General features: G+C 47.4%; 1 protein-coding gene across 3 annotated transcripts in view; it reads right to left on the reverse strand.

Annotated features, from left to right (window-relative positions):
• The window catches only part of LOC123825556 (katanin interacting protein), a 189798-nt gene that overhangs the window by 153714 nt on the left and 17055 nt on the right, over nucleotides 1–19029 (reverse strand). For all 3 annotated transcript variants that reach the window (XM_045849080.1, XM_045849079.1, XM_045849077.1), the window contains exon 2: nucleotides 17321–17376. In XM_045849080.1, the coding sequence (XP_045705036.1) occupies nucleotides 17321–17376 (56 nt within the window). The remainder of the gene's footprint in view (nucleotides 1–17320; nucleotides 17377–19029) is intronic.

Genomic DNA, 19029 nt, shown 5'->3' on the forward strand with positions numbered 1-19029 from the left:
GGAAGCTCTTTTCATGTATTACTGTATAACTAACAACTCCCACTCACCCTCCCTCCCTTTTCAACAAAGAAAAAAACAAATCAATGACCCCACATCCCAAACAGACGCAGCCCGACGTGCCCCCCCCCCCAGTCCAGATGCCCGTGTGCAGCCGCCAGCGCCAGGTCTCGCCAGGTCGTACGCCAGATTCCCGACCCCCCTCCTACCACCTGCTCCCACTCTCCTTCCCACCTCAGGGACGGCCAAACTCTTCCTGGCTGTCCAGACCAAACTTAAAGTCCTTCTTGATTCCTCGTTGTCTCTCCCTTCTCTGCTGTACTTTTTACTTATTTGCTTAACATCTGCCTTTAACTCCTGGGATATAAGCTTCACATAAGCGTGGGTTTGTGTCTTGTATTCACTACAGAACCTACAGGGCCCAGGGCCCAGGGCCCTTGCTGCGTGAATGCCGGAATGAGCAGGGAAAGTTTTCTCCAATGGGCCCAGGTTGCGAAACCCGCCTCAGCGACCCCCAGCTGCCCCCATGCACACTCTTCACTTCTCTCACAGCGAACGACGGGCTGGCCCCTCCAACTCCGGTATGGGCTCATTTGTCTGCACCTGTTCTCACCCGCCTCGCCTTACCTATCCACCGTGTGGGCTTCAGTGTCACTTCCTCCTTGATGCTGTGGCCGATCCACTTCCCATGCTCTCTCTTGTCGGTGAGTTACAGACTTTCTGCTCTGGACTCCTGTAATTTCCCGTATTTTCAGAATTCATAAAGTCCTACCATTTACAGAATCAATTGCTCACTGCTGGCCACACGGGGTTGACATATTTGGCCTCATGGAGCTATCGCAAACACGGGTGAAGTGCATGTCATCATCCCCGTTGTACAGTGAGGGAGCTGCGGCGCAGAGTCCTTGGTGGCAAAGTGCAGAGCTGGAGTCTGAGCCTAGCTTCGCTGGACTCCGGAGTCCATGCTCATCCCCCTGAGTGCTCTCAGGCCCCTGCACAGAGCTGAGGGCTGTGCACTGGCCAGGGCTGCGGATTCCACCAAATCACCAGAAATAAGCAAGCTGACCACCCACGGATCTCAGAGCCCGGGTCTGGGGCTGCACCGTGGTGAAGGCACACAGTGGGTCCCTGAGCGCCCTGGCCCGAGGTGCCCCCAGCCCTCACGGACACCACTGCAGAAGGCATCCTGGGACAGTGCAGCCCCGCACACGGAGCAGAGTGTTAGTGATATGAGCTTCAGCCTCTGCCAAAACCGGGATGAAGTCCTAGCTCCTCTACTGTCTAGCTGTGTGAATGGAGCCTCCCTGTCCTTGAGCCTCCATGTGTAAAACATGCCGCTGGACTCTGGACATCGCCCTGTCCCATGGCCACAGGTCATGTCCAGTTTGACCCCACTGCTGCCCACAGATGGCTAGCCCAGGAGCAGGCACCTGCCCAAGCAAGGCCAAAAATCCTGGGGAACTTGGACTAAGAGGTTCAGGGAAGATCTGACGCCTCTCCTGAAAGGGGGAAAGGGAACTCGGGAGTAGCTGGTGGGAGATTTTCTGCCAGGAGAACTGGGAAACACAGAAAGCTGGTTTGTGCCAAGTGAGGGTGACACAGATGCTGACAGACACAAATGTAAGAGCCCCAGAGAGAGGAATTCTAGGGCCTCAGAGGGCCCCAGGAACCGGTTCACATTTCATAAAACTGCTCTTGACGTCCTAACACCCGACGCGTGGCTGCCCTTGGCTCCTGGGAAGCACCCACTCTTCAGACATAATATACTTCCCCTCCGACTAAAGCTAGATTGAGGTTCATTGTTTTTTTTAACTGTCCTAAGTAATACAAATACTTACTTGTTATAAGACATAAAACTAACACATGAAAAATGCTTACTCAGTGCCTGACCCACAGTAAAAACACCCAATGAAGGGTTGCTAATGTTATCATCGTAATCAAGCCACAGGGACGTGCTCCCACAGACACCAGAGAAATCAGTCATCTCAGTTACTCTCCCCGAAGGGTGGCATGCTGTGGGCTCTGTCCTTGATGCTGTCCCAGGCCGTAGTTTTATCAATGGCTGGATCTGGCTGTTGAAGGCTGTTATATTAATTCTGTGGATGAAATTCAGATGGCAGTCACACAGAATAAACTGAATGATGAAATCTGGGTTCAAATCAATGTCTACAGCCTAGAGATGGATTAAAACAGCCGGATCAAATGCATCACAGCCAAGGTACAGGTCCTATAGAAGGAGAGGCACTGGGAGAAAGGTCTGGCTCGAGGAAAGTCTGTGAGACAAAGACGGGGCTTGTGGCCGGAGTGCGCAGTGTGAGCCTACAGGGTGGTGTAGCCGTCAAAAGCTGCCACCACCCCAGCACAATCTCTAATTACCCACCGTATGTTAGAAATTGTGTCGGAACAAGAGAGAGGAAGGGAACTAACATGTTTTAGCGCCTACTGTATGCCAGGCCCCATGTTAAACACCTGACACACTGTTCCAGTTGACACTCTCATTAACCTACAAGGCATTATGATCGTTACTCTAGCTGACAGGTGAGGAAGCTGAGGTCTAGATAAGTGAAGGGATTCGACCAAGGCCGTAGAGAGCAGAGTTAGTGTTTGGACCCAGTCCCTTTAGAAAGTTTACCCCATCCCCATATTCTAAACTGATCAGTTCATAGTTGGAATACTCAGTTTGGTTATGACACAGTAGTTTGAGAGAAAAATTCACTTATCCAGATTAAGGTGACCAAGAAGGTGGAAACTCTAAAAGTCACCTTCAAGAATCAAGTTGGGAAGACCAAGAGCAAGTACACACACCAGCCTCTCCTACCCAAGTCCACAGAAATGACACCATTTAAAATCCTGAGAGCATGTAAAAATAAGGAGGGTGCCATCAGCAGATCACAAATGTTGAGAAATCCCTGAAAAGTGGACGGCAAACAGAAGTGGACGGTGAAAAGAAACCAGCCAAGCCAGAGTTCGGCAGGACTGCTGTGAATGGGGGCGGTGGTGGTGGGCTGCTCCGAACACACAGGCAGCACATTCTCAGGGGACGAGAGGACCTGAGGCCACATGTCAGACGCTGATTGATGACTCCTGTGGGGACACCAGGAGGCCCCTCGGCCCACCCAGCTTGTGGGAGATGTGACTGGGGGTCTCTGAGATAGAAAGGCAAAACACATGCAGAAGGAAACAGGAGATCCTGTGCTCAGAAGACAAACTGTCAGCACCACACCCCTTGCAGCAAGTTCTGCCCCGCTTCCCGCAGTCCCCGGCAGCAAATTAGAGTGAAAAGAACCAGCACTGACAGAGAAGAAAACAGGAGCTCACAGGACATAGAAGAGCACACATTCGCAAATCACCAAGCATTCTAGGAAACTCACACCATGGAAGAGAGGGGCCAACTCAGTAAACAGAAGAACTAACAAACAAAGAAACAGAGATAACAGTGCAAGCAGAGACATTTAAAGTATGTCTGATATTCTCAGAAAGATAAGAGAGGACACTGACTGCTTCAAATAAGAATAGCCCACTATAGGAAAGAATTCATTGGAAACCATAAATAAAAGATTTAATCATTGGAATAGAAAAATCAAAAACACTGAAGAACAGAATAGATGCAGATATAGAGAAAATTGGTAAGCTGGAAGGTTAGGCAGATGCATTTACCCAAAACACAGGAATAAGAACAAAGAGTACTGGCAAAAATATAAAAGCCTATTAATATCCAGGCTTTCCAGAGTCAGGCATTCTCAAATATTTTTGGTAGGAGTATAAATTACTAAGTTTTTCTTCTGAAGCTATTTTCGGAGTTCTCACCAAATGAGACAAACTGAAACCAGAAAAGCTGGTGTTCAGGCTGCCTGTCACCTATCGGACCCAAAAAGCAGAGACAGGGATTGAATCTTTACGGGCGCTTTATTCAGATGGCCAGCAATCTGAGAAGACAGTGGGTTTGTACCCTAACAGACTGTCTTAAATTCCATTTAAAAATGGCCCTTTTTATAAGAAGGACAAAGGGTAGGTAAGGAGGTTGGAATTCAGGAAAAAGTTCATTGGATTTAAAAGGAAAGCTGTAGCATTCCCGCCCTGGGCAGTGGTCTTTAGCTGTGTCCTAGGTGATGGTCATCTCACTCTGGAGGATAATGGCTCAGACACCATCTTGATTGCTTAAGACCTCCTGGAGCACAAAGGTGGAACTGCTTGTGGTCTCCTGGAGTCAGACTGGGTCATACCTTCAGCTCCTGAAACAACAGCTTTTTACATACATTGATTACTATGCTTATTAGCTATTACTTGAAACTAAAATTTTTGTAACATTTGAGTCCCCCATCAAAACAAATCCCCATTGTTAAGCTAAAGGTCAGGAAATTACAGCCCACTGCCTATATTTGCAAATAAAATTTTATTGGAACAGAACTACAATCATTCATTTCAATGTTGACTATGTCTGCTTTCATGCTACAACAGCAGAGTTGAGTAGTTCTGACAGAGGCAGTATGGCTCACAGAGCCTAAAATATGTATTATCTGTCCCTCTACAGGAAAAGTTTGCTCATCCCTGGTTTAGGCCATTATTAGTTGGATTTTCTGTTATTTGCAGCCGAATGCACTCCCAATTGAAACAATGAACAGACCTGTACAAATAGAAAAAGGTAGGAACTGCTGATGAAGACGGTGGTGTAGGCAGACATGGCTCACCTCTTCACACAACCACATCAAATTACAACTAAAATATAGAACCACCATCACTCAGAACTGTCAGAAATTGAGTTGAATGGAAGCTAAACAACTACAGGATTAAAGAAACCACATCCATCCAGACTGATAGGAGGAGCACAGATGTGGAACAGGCTGGTCCCACATCCACATGTGGTAGATAAAAATTCAGGGGGTGGTTATCTCAAGAGCAAGGAATCCCAGACCCACACAGGCCCTGCAGCCCAGGGTAGTCCCCACAACTTCTGGCTGCAAAACCAACAGGGATTGAGTCGGTGGAAGAAACTGCTGGAGCCTCAAGCAGTTCCTCTTAAAGAACCCACACACAGATTCACTACACAGACTTACTCCATCTGAACTCTAGCACCAAGGTAGCAGCTTGAAAGGCACCAGTGGCATACTAGGAGAAGCTGAAGTGGCTGACATTGGGGTGAGTAGAGGCCATCGTTCCTTTTCTAAACCCTCCCCCCAGGAGCTGGCAAGCTGGTGCCGTATCTGAGACTCCACTGACTTGGCTAACACTGTTTGACCTACTTTGGAGATCCCCAGAGACTCCACCCAACCCAACTGGTGGGCCCACTCAAGCTGCTTTTTCCATATGAATGGCTGGTCTTGGCTAATGTTTCACAACTTCCTAAATCCTCTCAAACAAGTGACAGCTGGCCCCAGTGAGCCCCAGGCCCAGCACTAGCAGCAGTCAGCCTAGATTCACAGCCTGGCTCCACGTGAGAATCTCCAAGCCCAGCACAAGTAGCAGCCATCTCAAATTGCGTTATAGCTCAGGCAGAATGGTCCTGGGCAAAATACAGGTGGGGGCTCATCTTGGCCTGCACCACCTGGGAAAACCCAGGACCAGCACACCCAATGGACGGCTACAGACCTTGTCAGAGCACCACCACCCTGCCCCCACATGCTGATCCTCCATGGAGGATGGCGGTTGGTGGCAAGAGATCACAGCCAATCCATGTAGCTACTGGCCTGGGTGAATGCCTCCCATAAATCTGCCAACAGCAACCAAGGCTCAGCTACAAGAGACGGTGTACTCAGCCCACACAAAGGGTGCACCTCAAGTACCCATCTTGGGTGGTAGGGGAGGCTGTGCCACTGGACCCTACAGGACACCTACTACATTAGGCCACTACCAAGACAGGGAGTCAAAGCAGCTCTACCTAATACATAGAAACAAACACAGGGAGCCTGCCAGAAAGAAGAGACAAAGAAACATGGCCCAAATTAAAGAACAGATCAAAACTCCAGAAAAAGAACTAAACAAAATGGAGATAAGCAATCTATCAGATGCAGAGTTCAAAACACTGCTTATTAAGATGCTCAAGAGAGTTAGTATGGACCTCAACAGCATTAAAAAGACCCAGTCAGAAATGAAGGATACACTAATTGAAATAAAGAACAATCTACAGGGAAACTACAGTAGAGTGAATGAAGCAGAGAATCAAATCAATGATGTGGAACATAAGGAACCAAAACAGCCAATCAGAACAACAAGAAGAAAAAGAGTCCAAAAGTATGAGGAAAAGCAGCCTCTGGGACAACTTCAAGATGTCCAACATTCACATCATACAGGGGCCAGAATGAGAAAAGAAAGAGCAAGCAATTGGAAATCTATTTGAAAAAAATAATGAAAGAAACTGGAAACCTATTTTAAAAAATAATGAAAGAAAACTTCCCTAATTTGGTGAAGGAAATAAACATGCAAGTCCAGGAAGCACAGAGAGTCCCAAAAAAGATGGATGCAAAGAGGCCCACTCCAAGACACATCATAATTAAAATGCCGAAGGTTAAAGATAAAGAGAGAATCTTAAAAGCAGCAAGAGAAAGGCAGTTAGTTACCTACAAGGAAGTTCTCATGACACCGTCAGTTGATTTCTCAAAGGAAACTTTGCAGGCTAGAAGGGATTGGCAGGAAATATTCAAAGTCATGAAAAGCAGCAACCTACAGCCAAGATTGCTCTACTGAGCAAAGCTATCATTTAGAATCAAAGGGCAAATAAAGAGCTTTCCAGACAAGAAAAAATGGAGTTCATCATCACCAAACCATTATCACATGAAATGTTAAAGGGACTTATTTAAGAAAAAGAAGATCAAAACTAGGAACATAAAATGGCAAAAATACATATCTATCAACAACTGAATCTAAAAAAATAAACTAAGCAAACAAGAAGGACAAAGATAGGATCACAGATACGGAGAGCATTTTGATGGTTGCCAGATGGGAAAGGGATGCAGGGAAATGGGTGAAGGGGTAAGGATATTAAGAAATACAGATAGGGCCCTGGCTGGTGTGGCTCAGTGGATTGAGCGCCGACCTGTGAACCAAAGAGTCACCAGTTCAATTCTCAGTCAGGGTACACGCCTGGGCTGCGGGCCAGGTCCCCAGTAGAGGGCGCACAAGAGACGACCACACATTGATGTTTCTCTCCCTTTTCTTTCTCCTCTCTGTAAAAATAAATATTTTTTTTAAAAGAAGTACAAATGGGTAGTTACAGAATAGCCATGGGGATATACAGTACAGCATAGGAAATGGAGTAGCCAAAGAACTTATACACATGATCCATGGACATGAACAATGTTGAGGGTGTTGCCTGAGGGTGTGGGGGGTGCTTGGTAGAGGGTGGCAAAGGAAGAAAAATCAGGACAACTATAATAGCATAATCAATAAGATATTGTTTTTAAAAATGTCTAGAAAGATAAATATCCAATTGATAATTGGTTATTTCCAGGGAGAGGAATGAGATTGAGACTGGGGTAAATTTGAAGGGAAATTTGTATTTAACACACAAACTAGAAATTTTTTAAAATGACAATGAATGCAAACTGTTTCATAATTTAATTTTTCTAATATAAATATTAATTGAAGGTCTATACCTCTGTGATAAACAGTAAACTAATGATACATTTAAAAATGTGGATAAATCTCACAGATATGTTTAAGGAAAAAACAAAAAGACAAAAAAGTGCTTACTCTGAGTCCTAATTCTGAAATACATGTAGTTGCATTAAAAAAAAGCAAGAAGAAAATATGAAAACAAGTGACAGTGATTGTCTAGGTGGTAGGATAATGACTAGTTTTTGACCTTCCTGTATTTTCCAACTCTCTCCAGTCTGCATGCATTAGTTTGGAAATCAGAAAGAAATGGAAATGTCAGAGGCAGGCTCCACTGAGTGGGGCGCCTCCCCCAGCTACCTCAGCCAAGGGTCCATGGAGCGGACAGGCCCAGGGGCAGCTCTTGCTGTACAAGAATGACATGCACTTAAATAGCACCTACAGTTACGGTTCTCAAACTTCATATGTATCACTCTTTACTTATCTCAACAACCCTGTAAAGATGTACTAGATTTTCAGCTCCATTGTGCAGACAAAACGGAGGCACAGAGAGGTTTTGTAACTTGCCAAGACCACAGAGCTATTAAGTGGTAGAGCCAGGATGCAGCCCACCCAGGCCATGTGACCTGGGCCCCTTCCCTGCCCTCGACCGGTCTTGCCATCCTAGCTCCCAAGTGCGAAGCCTTCTCCCAGGGTGTCAACAGAGCACAAGTGGCCCAAAGAATATTTTTTGAAAGAGTTTAGATTTCCTTTTTTTTAAGGCATCAAACTAGTCATCCTGGGAAAATAACTTCAGAACTTACTGCAGTTTCTTATACTCACTTCAGTTTTATTTTTCTAAATTACACAATGGGGGTGGAGAGGGGTCCATAATCTTTTCAGTGGCTCCTGATCAGAACCCAGCCAGCACCGACTGCATTTAGCAGGCACAGGTGACTATCGAACTGTCTTAGCTTTTCAGGTGAGGAAACTGAGGCTATCATTTATCCGGCAGCTGTTGCCCCTGCCTCCCAGTCACCTGCCCAGTACTGTGACCCCAGGGATACGGGGGGACCCAGCAAGCCCTGAACCAGTAGAAGAGGGAAAGTGGCCTGTATGACCCCACCGAGTCCCAAGCAGTACCGAGCGTCACATGTCTGTCTCCCCAACTTCAGTAAGTCCTCAGACACCTGGGGAGGGAAGACCGATGACACTCATCTTACAGGTAAAAAAAACTGAGCCTGGGAACAGTTAAGTACGTGCCTAAGGTCCCCCAGCTGCCTCCCAAAGGAATCCCACTGCTTGCCACTTGGCACCGATGCACAGAACTCGGAGTTTTGGCTCGGCAGCCCACACCTGCTGTGTTAACTGGGGCAGGTGGCCTCACAGCTGAGCCAAGGTTTCCTCACCTGCAAGATGAGGATGATAATACTTACCTTACAGGGTCTTATGAGGATGGATGGTGAAGCACATTTTAACAACTGGGCTGCCTGTCAGTTTTACCACTCCCACTACAAAGGGGCAGGGTGGTGGGTAGCTGCTATTTTTGTCTGCCCATGGTCCTTTCCCCCTTCTTCTGGTAAGAGGATCCTGGTGGTCCTTTGGGAGAAAAACCTCTTCCTTACCATGTGATTAACTCGGGGTTCACCCCACCTAGCCTTGTCTCCAGGGCAGGTGAATCTCAATCTGGACACCCAGCTGACCCTGTGGTCCGGGAGCCACTCAGCTTTGCTGGAGCTGCTGAGAGGACTGTAATGACAGGAAGGAGAAGACAAGAAAGCACTACCTATCACCTATTCGGGGCTGACTACACGTCGGACACTGTTCAGGGCACCCCTGAGGACCCAATGAGGTAGGTGCTGTTATCACCCCCATTCTACAGATGCAGAAACTGAGGCTCAGAAGCAGTTAAGTACTTGGGTAATGGATGAGCCAGGATTCAGCCCCAGGCCATCTGGCTCCAGAGCCAGTGCTGTCTCCCCATTTGCTACCCTGCCTCTGTGCAGCAAGCCTGGAGCTACTGGCGGCCGGCTTCCACCAAGAAAGCCCAGCCTGCTGGAGAGGGGTCTGTTGCAGAAGATGGAGTAGAAGGTAATAAGTCAGAGTACCTGGATCCTGCCATGCCTGCTGTGGGCCACCCCTGAACTTTTCAGCCAGATGAGGCAAGAAATTTCCACTTTTGATGCAGCTGGTTTGAGGACAGCTTTTGTCATACTTAAACAGTCTGAGAGACACAGCTTCTGGATCCTAATGAAATTGAAGTCACAGAGCCATTCTCTCATCAGACATGGGGACCACAGAAGTAACGGAGGCCCAGGGAGGGGAGCGGGAGTGTGCCCACGGTCAGCAGTGCTGACTCAGGACTGGAACCCACATGGCCTGACATACTCACTGCCTGGCCCGGCGCCAGCAGAAGTGTCCCCGGACTGAGGGACCACTCTCACGGGCCCGTTTTCAGCCAGGAGACACAACTTTCAGGAGTGATTTGGAGAAACCTCCGTTTCTTAGATAACATCCTTCTCTTTTCCAGTGATAGTCTGTATTCTGTGAAGTGACTTTGGGGGTGGAAGGTAGAGGGAGACACGTGCAATGCAGCTGCGTGCCTGAGATTTGCAGATTAGGAAACTTGGATGATGCTGGGTTGATGGGCACGTTGCTGAGTGAAAACAGACTGGGGAAGGAAAAGCTGTCAAAATTATCTCTTTCTGGTCCCAAACTGCAGCTCTCTGATGGGGTTTCTTCCTAGAGTTTAATCTTGCGCTGGAAGCTAAACTTGATACCAGGAGAGGTTTCAGACATGTCTGTCTCCTTCCTGGCATTTTATCAGAAATTGACTCTCTTTGGTTTTTGTGGCTCAAGTCTTGGCCTTGCTGTTGTTCAGCTCCGGTTACGGGCACATGTCTACACACGTTTCCTGCAGCTCCCAGCCTGACTGCAGGGGTCTCGGAGTAGGCTGGTGACTCAGGGGCAAGTCATTCTGATGGGAGGGCTTACGTGCTGCTTCATCGCACTGAAAAGCAGGACACCAGCCCAGTTTACATCCTGCTCTTTCTTAGTAATACTTCTCATTCACTTCTGAATCCGAAGAGATTAGCTCTTCAAACAGGCTATAACAAACTTGCCAGTTCTAAATTACAGTATTCAACATTTATTGAGCACCTAGTATGTGCCATCGCTGTCCTAAGCACTGCATGCATATCAGCTAACAGAGTCCTTACCACAAGCCTGTGACGCAGTTTCTCTATCATTGCTGCTCTTTACAATAGGAAGACGAGTCTCAGACAGAAAAGGAACTCTCCTGAGTGATGACACTAGTGGAAGAACCCAGGCTGTTTGGTTCCAGAGTTCACAGGCTCAACTACTTTGTAACACAGCTTCTAACCCTGCCCTGTGCCTTATCCGCCCCACAGCAATCGGTCGTCAGTGCTACCAGGGCCCCCACGTCCCAAGTTCTCAAAGCTACAGAGACCAAGACCTCGAGGAGCAGAAAGACAAGAACTTTACAACCAGGAATGCATTTGGCAGTTAGATGTAAAATGGATTTAATTCTTCTCTGCCCAGGAATGTGAACTAAGAGGCTTCACTCCAGGAAAAGCACAGGTGTGGAGTGTCAGCCCTCATATCAGGCAGGCTCTTGTAACGTAGCATGACCAATTTACATTAAGCCCCCCATTCTCTCCCTTTTTAAAAAAATTTCTAAACATCTTTAAATATGAAAGGGCAGCTCCTGATTCCCCAGAAGGCTGAAGTTACAAGGACACTGAGGGCTGCAGTAGGGAAAGGGAAGGGTTTGCTGCTGGCATGCTCGGCCCTTACAGTTAGCCAAGTGCTCAGAGCCAAGGGCCCAAGAGAGACGGCTTTCAGAAACCGGGGTGCTGGACGTGCCCCCTGCCCTTCTCAGGACAGTGCCCTGCTGCCACTCCCTGCTCAGAAGAGTGGACGAGGGAACGACAGGTTACCCAACGAGTGGCTCTGGTGTGTGCACCTCAGCCAAGGGCAGCCACACTTGAATCTGGCCAGCATTCTACAAGGTGGCTGGGAGCAAAAAGCTCTGCCCCTCTCATGCACTACTAGGAGACAAAGTAGAAGCATCAATATTAAAAAAGCACATGGCCTTTGATCCATCAATTCTGCTTTTAAGACTTAAGCTTTGACTGGTCCTGCACATATGCACAGAGATGTCTGCTCCGGGAGAGTCTCTACATCCTAGGCCATGGCAGCCTAGACAGACATCTGCTGGGGACTAGCAATGTACTTACGGGCAAACCTTTATATGCAATTACTTAGCAATGAAATTGGATCGGAACTGACATGAAATATATAGTCTTTATTTCTCCCACTTTGTATAAATATTCATATTTTCCTACAGATATTTTAATGTACTCGATTAGAGTGCTATCCCAGGTCATACTGGGATGATACCACTTTATAACTTCTAAATAAATGAAACACATTTGGCCCCCAAGGTTTCGGATAAAGGGCCGTGTTCCTGAGCATTCACAACAGAGTGCTGCGCAGCCATGAGAAAGAACAAACGCAGCCGGTGCGCGTGCCCTGCTGTGGAATGCCCTCCAACACACGCCGCTACGTGAACACAAAACCCAGGAACAAAACAATGCGTGCCATGTGCTGTCACTGCGTTAGAAAGGAGGGGAAGGGGCAGACAAAGACAGATGTGCTCTGCATGGAATGGTTTCGGAAAGACACAGAAATTGGTTACAGCGGTTGCCTATTGGGAGGAAAGCTGGGGGCACTGATGTCAGGAGCCTCTAAATGCCCTTTAGTGTTAATTGGCCAGATTGATCGGACTGTCTCTCTCTCTCTGGCCTCTGAACTGGGTGAAGGAACCACTCGCAGAGAGGCACGCCAGGACAGTGACATGGTGCAGAGACCAGAAGGGAGTGGATGCTGGCACACGGCCGAGGATGTGTGTCCGGGTGACCCCATCCCTGGAGGTGCCCTGGATCCTGGACTCCCTGCTCTGCTGCCTTCCCCTGAGACCCCAATCTCTTCCTTCGCCTGGCAAAGATGAAACGAGTCTCTGCTTCATAGCAGGAAGTGTTTATGTGAGTGCACGCATGTGGCTGTGCGTGCATGCAAAGGGAACCCTCAATCTCTTCTAGGTGGTTGAGTTAAATGCCTTTTGCAGCCCTTCACAAAACAAGCCTAGTAGATGAGTGTGCTGTCAAGAGCATTTTCCCTTCCCCAATCAGCTCTAAAAGAAGACAGTCCATTATCACTGGAGGCTCTGAGAGTGATTTACAGTGGAGGCCCGCAGCTGGCCTGCCTGAGGCCTGCTTGCCTGGAGCACATGGCTAGGCGCCTGGATGGCCAGGATCAGCCTGAAATCCAGCTGGAGCAAGAGAGGCCCCTCAGTAAGAAGTGCAGCTGTGCTGCCTCCTCCATCCGAGGGCGTACTCCATGTTAAACAGCAGACACTCCAAGGAATGACTAAAATTACATAACAACCAACATTTATGGAATGCTCCCTGTGGGTCAGACGTCACGCTGGGTGCTTCAGAACACTGCTGCCTTTGCTCCGCAAACCGAGACGTCAAAGTGGGTATTACCAAATGAGATGAGGGCATCAAGAGACTTGTCCACAGTCACATGACCGGGGCTTGCTGCAGAAACACATGGTGGGCCTGCGGGCCTCCGTGCAGCGGGAGGACTCGCTGCCAGCGCCACAGCCTGAGCCCCACAGTGACGCTGGGCACCAGTGCGAACAGTGGGCAGGGGGTGATGAATAAAGATTTCTTTCTCCTCTGTGGTTTCCCTTTTTTTAAAACACGGTCTGATAAATTTACTTACTAACGATTTTTGAGTAAACTACAATGACCACAATTTCAAAATCATTAATAATTCATGACTAAGGGCCAAAAACTATATAATCTTCACAGGCAGGAACCATAAATACTTCTTTGAGATGAGGCTGAGAATATTTTTACCAGCTACATGGAAAGTATCTACCAACTTGAAGCCAACCATCAAAGATACATTTTTTAGAAATGATTATAAGCTGTTCAAAGCCCCCGTCCGAGATGACTCTCCAGGAAGTCTTCGTGGCCTCCGCTGGCACCCCCGGGGGCTTTGTCTGGGTCTCCTCTCCGCTGTTCATCACTCTTTCCTTTGCTTATGCCTGTCTGTGCCTGTGAGAGGCCTCGGAGGACGTGAGGACAGGAGTCCTCCAGCCGGGCAGGCACGTGGGGCACCAGGAAGTCCCTGGCTGAGAGCAGGGGTTAGTCACCACCTGTAAGCCACAGCTTCTCGTCCATGGCTGCACACTGCGTCCACTCAGGGGAATTAAAAAACTCTGATGCCTGGGTCACACTGCCAGAGATTCTGACTTAACTGGTTTGGAAAGAGGCCTGGATAACAGGCTATTTAAAGATTTCATTTATTTTATTTTTAGAGAAAAGGGAAGGGAGGGAGAAAGAGAGGGAGAGAAACATCAATATGTGGTTGCCTCCCACATGCCCCCAGTTGGGGACCTGGCCCACAGTCCAGGAGTGTGCCCTGACTGGGCATCGAACCAATGATCCTTTGGTTTGCAAGGTGGCGCTCAGTCCACTGAGCCACACCAGCCAGGGCTGGACATCAGGGTATTTAAAAGCTCCAGGTGATTATGATGTGCAGCAATGTTTGTGAACCACTGCCACTAAGCGCTCAGCACAGGGCCTGGCCCAACACAGTTGCTGACCCCTGTTTGCTATCAGATGGGGGCAGAGGGCAAGCCATTGAAAGGTGCCATTGAAAGCCATTGCCCCTTGCTGCCTTACAGGAATAAGGACTCCATTGTCATTCTCCATCCTTCCAAAGAAGCCAGAAGCCTACATTTTTACGTAAAATCTCCAATTTTTAAAAAGATTTTATTTATTTATTTTTAGAGAGGGGAAGGGAGGGAGGAAGAGAGGGAGAGAAGTATCAATGTGTGGTTGCCCCTCATGTGGCCCCCACTGGGGACCTGGTCTACAACCCAGTCATATGCCCTGACTGGGAGTCAAACTGGTGACACTTTGGTTCACAGCTCAATCCACTGAGCTATGCCAGCCAGGGGAAATCACCAACTTTTAAATGTAGCCCTGGCTGGTGTGGGTTGAGTGCCAGCCTGTGAACCAAAGGGTTGCCCATTTGATTCCCGGTCAAGGCCTGTGCCTGGGTTGTGGACCAGGTCCCCAGTTAGGGGTATGTGAGAAGCAACCGATCGATGTATCTCTCACACATCAACGTTTCTCTCCCTCTCTTTCTCCCTTCCTTCCCCTCTCTCTGAAAATAAATATATAAAAATAAAATAAAATAAAAGTGGATACCGTATTCTAAAAAATTATAATAGAGTATGGGCCAAATAAAACACATCTTTGGGCTGAATTGGGCCTGGCGAGTTCACTGAGAATAGCTGCCCATCCTCCCTTTGCCATGCCGGCCCACGGCCACTCAGAGACGTGCCCAACCCCCACCCAGGGTGGAAACTATATGCTCACCAGAGAAGGCATGAGCTGGCCCATGTAGCCTCATCACCCAAGGCACAGCCTGTCCCCATCCACTTGTTCTACCTGTCTTTTTCTTGCGTTTCACAGGGACCTAGCTTGATCGGTACCTAGCATCCTGGGTAAGGCACCAGGCATCAGGAGATGCAGCTTTCACAAACTGAGGGAGGGGAGAATGCAGAAAGAGGAGGTGGATGGAAACGGCATGTTATAACACATCAGGAGGAACATCCTCGAAGTTTGTTATCAATTGCTTTCTCTTGTTTTTCTAACAAAGCAAAAGCCCTTTTAGAGAGTCAGCACCCTCTTTTCCAGAGCTCCTGAAACCATCTTACATATCTTTCAGGATTAAAGTTGGATATTGTGATAAACAACCCCATTCTCGGTTTTCTCTCACTTCAAGCACTTTTCAGGAGTGTGATCTGAAATGCGCTTCAGCAACTCACCTGATGGGAGTAGCCAGGAAAGTGGCAATTAGGGGAGTCCAGTTGCCAAGGAGAGAAAAGGGGCAGGGAAAGAGTATTTCTACCAGTTAAACCTGCTAGCCTGCTCCATGGTTTCCCAGCTACCTTCTTAATGTGGATAAATGGGATGCTGTTGTTCTGAAACCTAAGACCTCAGTTAGGTTTAAAGGATCCTGGTGTAGAGGGGTTGGTCCCCACCCTTGCTCACCTCACAGAGGGAGGCCAGGTGCCTGCAGGCCTTGTGCTCACTCCTATGCTGGCTCCTCCACCCTCAAGTCTCAGGGACTTTGTAGGGGACAGGCACACCTGTGCCTGCTTCCAGAAAATTCTCAGTACCAGAAAGGAGTAGGAGAATCCAGCTTATTCAGCTCCTAGATCACCCACTGGGGCTGACATTTAGATCTTTCCAACAGCATCAAACTTCCCGAGCTACCTTCCAGCCATCATTTCAGGTAGGCTAATTGGACACGAAAACCCACACTGGCTATTTTGGCTACATCTGAGAAAAGAAACAGTAGGCGAGAGGATGAAAGTCATAACAAAGTAAATGGGGCCTTTGCAGTCCAAACCCAGCCTGCCTCCTCAGAGCTCACAGAAAGCAAAAGACCAAGTCTTGCCATTTTTGAGCCCCTGGGTCCAGCAGAGCCTGAGAAACCCCCTTTCCTCATCAGAATTGTGTCCTTTTACAATCAAGAATGTTAGTGCACAAGTTTGATGAGTCTCAGGATTGGTTGATATTTACAATGAGATATATTCCTTCAAAGCCCTGCACCCATAAGACTCAAATTTCAACTCCCCTGAGTGTGAGCCCTCCCTACGGTAGCCCGTGAGCGCCTGCACCGCTCCTCACCCAAGGTTCAACAGTCTTACAACTTTCCTGCTCAGTCTCTATGACTTTGACACGCCATTACTTGGCCTGAAAAACTCCTACTCATTCAGGAGGCAGCCTATACATCAGCTTTTCTGCACAGCCCTTCTTGGCAATCACTGGCAGAGTTAGGCGACCCCTTTTCTGTATTGAAATTCTACCTTTTTTGCCCTTCTCTCACTGTGTTGGCACTCTCTCACACTGCATTGCAATGATCTGTTGCGCATCTCTTCCAACCATGCCGAATACGCCCTGACATCAAGAACGGTCCCATCCACGCCTCAGACCCAGCCCTGGCACCTGGCAGAGAGCAGATGGGTTCAGAGTAGTACGTAGGCTTCAAGAACAGACACAATATTTTATAGATTACCCATCAAGAAGTGAGACCTATTTCCCCACTCCTTGAATCTGGGCTGAACTTGTGACTCACTTTGAAATACAGGAAGAGGCAGAAGTGACACCGTGCTGGTTCTGAGACTAGGACTCAGGAGGTCCTGCAGCTTTCACTCCCAAACTTTTGAAGCCTTGAACCTCCAGGTGGGTGGCTTGCTGGAAGATGAGGGAACGCTGGGGGAGAGCTAAAGCATTCTGATGCTCAGTCAGCCCCTAGGTGACAGCAATTACCCACAAATGCCTACGAGAGCCCAGGGGCGGTCAGCAGAGCCTGGCCTGTCAGCAGACCTGCCCAGGTAAGCCTAGCCCAAACTGCTGACCCACAGAATTGTGAACTATATGCATGGTTGTTTTAAGTCACTAAAATTTGGGGTGATTTGTTACACAGACAAAGCTAACTGATACATTCAGCAAGAAATCAATGCTGTAAGTGACACTGGTTGATAACCCTAGTTGCCAACTATCATTTAGTCAGGGATTCCAGCTTGGGATTCAGAGAGGAGACCCAAGATAACTACCAGCCTGCTCCTTCAGGTCCCTTCCAATAGCTGCCTCCCACCAGCCCTCACCAGTGACACATTTACCTCCTTTTTCTCCCGTGAGCAGGACCGGCTTCTCTCAGCCTTTCGCAGAGTCTGACCTGCAGCAGTTCAAAAGCAGAACCAGAGATTAAGGCTGTTTTAAAACAGCTAGTTTATCACCACAAAAGCTTTTTATTTGCAAACTGGATAGACAGGACCAATCATAATCAAATGATTTTAAGAAAATGCAGCCTATTATTATAATGGGAAAATGGTATACTCTTATCTTAAAATAAACCAATGGCAAGGAAATGGCAATTCACACACGTTATTTGACTATAATGAACAAAGCCTCAGCTCTTTAATCTGGAACATTATCTGTGCTCTACAAGGGCGGTCAGACTCTAGTTTTCCCAGTGGAATTGAATTTTTATTAAATTGTTTGGATTATACAGAATGCATTCCACTGTGTGCACACACATAACCTTTGCTGAGTGAGTGCATCCCAATGCACTGCACCAAACCCCCAAGGTCAGACACATGGGTGTCTGTACAGATGTGAATTAGCAGGAGTCACCCACGTTTCACATAGCGGGCAACTACAGGGAGAATGGTTGCTGTGCTCGGAAAACTAGAACACTGACACTTGAAGGCACGCATAAATCCAACAGATCAACATCAGAATGTTGAAATACACTGTTTCAAATGCAGTTTTCAGAACTTTTATGGCAGTGTCCATTATAAAAGAATTCTTGATCATATAAAATATATATTAATATATTTTATATATTAATATATAATATCTAAAATTTTATATTTTATATTATATATTATAAATATATATTCTATAATATATAATTATATATTATAAATATATATTCTATAATATATAATTATATATTATATAAAATTATATGATATATATTTATATAAAATATCTATTAATATATTTATATATAAAATATAAAAAAATTCTTGATGAAGAATTAATGGATTGCCTTGGTTTTGAGAGAGAAAATAACAGCCACCGCACATTGCCAATGCTCTTCCTCAACTGTCTGGCTTCACTCCTGAGTGGCTGTTTGTGAGAATGTCACAACCACATGCCCCGTTAGCCAGGAGCACTCAGCAGGCAGGAGGGAACAGGTTATGTGATGACTTACTGAGAGGCAAGAGCTGGGAACTGAGTCTCAGAGGAAAGACTTCTGTCGTAGGACGTGGTCCCTTTCCGGGGGCCCACACAGGGCGGGGCATGATGGGGTGGGGCCCCAGCTGGCCAGAAAGCACAAGTCAAGAGACAGTGCTCTTTCTAAGAAGGTGAGAATAAGGGAAGAGCAGAGGCCGAAAGATGAACCTCTGGCCAAACTTTGGGGCCAATATATAAAAGGATTTAGAAAGAGACACCTGAAGAGTTTATAGGAGACCTTGGATTACACAGGATCGTGGTATGGTAGACATCTTTTGGGTCATCTGCTCAGCCAAAATGACATCCTAAACTGCCCCTTTGAGCTTCCTCTCCTCCTCATCCCCAAATGGGACCCTGACCCAGCTGCAGCCAATCAGAATCCCAGCCTCAGGAACCTAAATTGGTTCCGAGACAGAGAGGGTAAGAGGGCCGGAGCAGGGCTATCTCTGCGAGTGGGCTTTGTCGCTGTGAGCAGCCAGCCGTAACAGAGAATGCCAAGATGGGATGCACTCATCTGAAACTGACTGCGTGCCTGCCTTCGTGCTCCACAGACATGCCCTTGCCAGGGGTGTCAAACTCATTTTCA

This window comes from Phyllostomus hastatus, unplaced genomic scaffold (genome assembly GCF_019186645.2).
Source record: "Phyllostomus hastatus isolate PE091 unplaced genomic scaffold, TTU_PhHast_1.1 phas_contig_64, whole genome shotgun sequence".
Taxonomy (NCBI): Eukaryota; Metazoa; Chordata; class Mammalia; order Chiroptera; family Phyllostomidae; genus Phyllostomus; species Phyllostomus hastatus.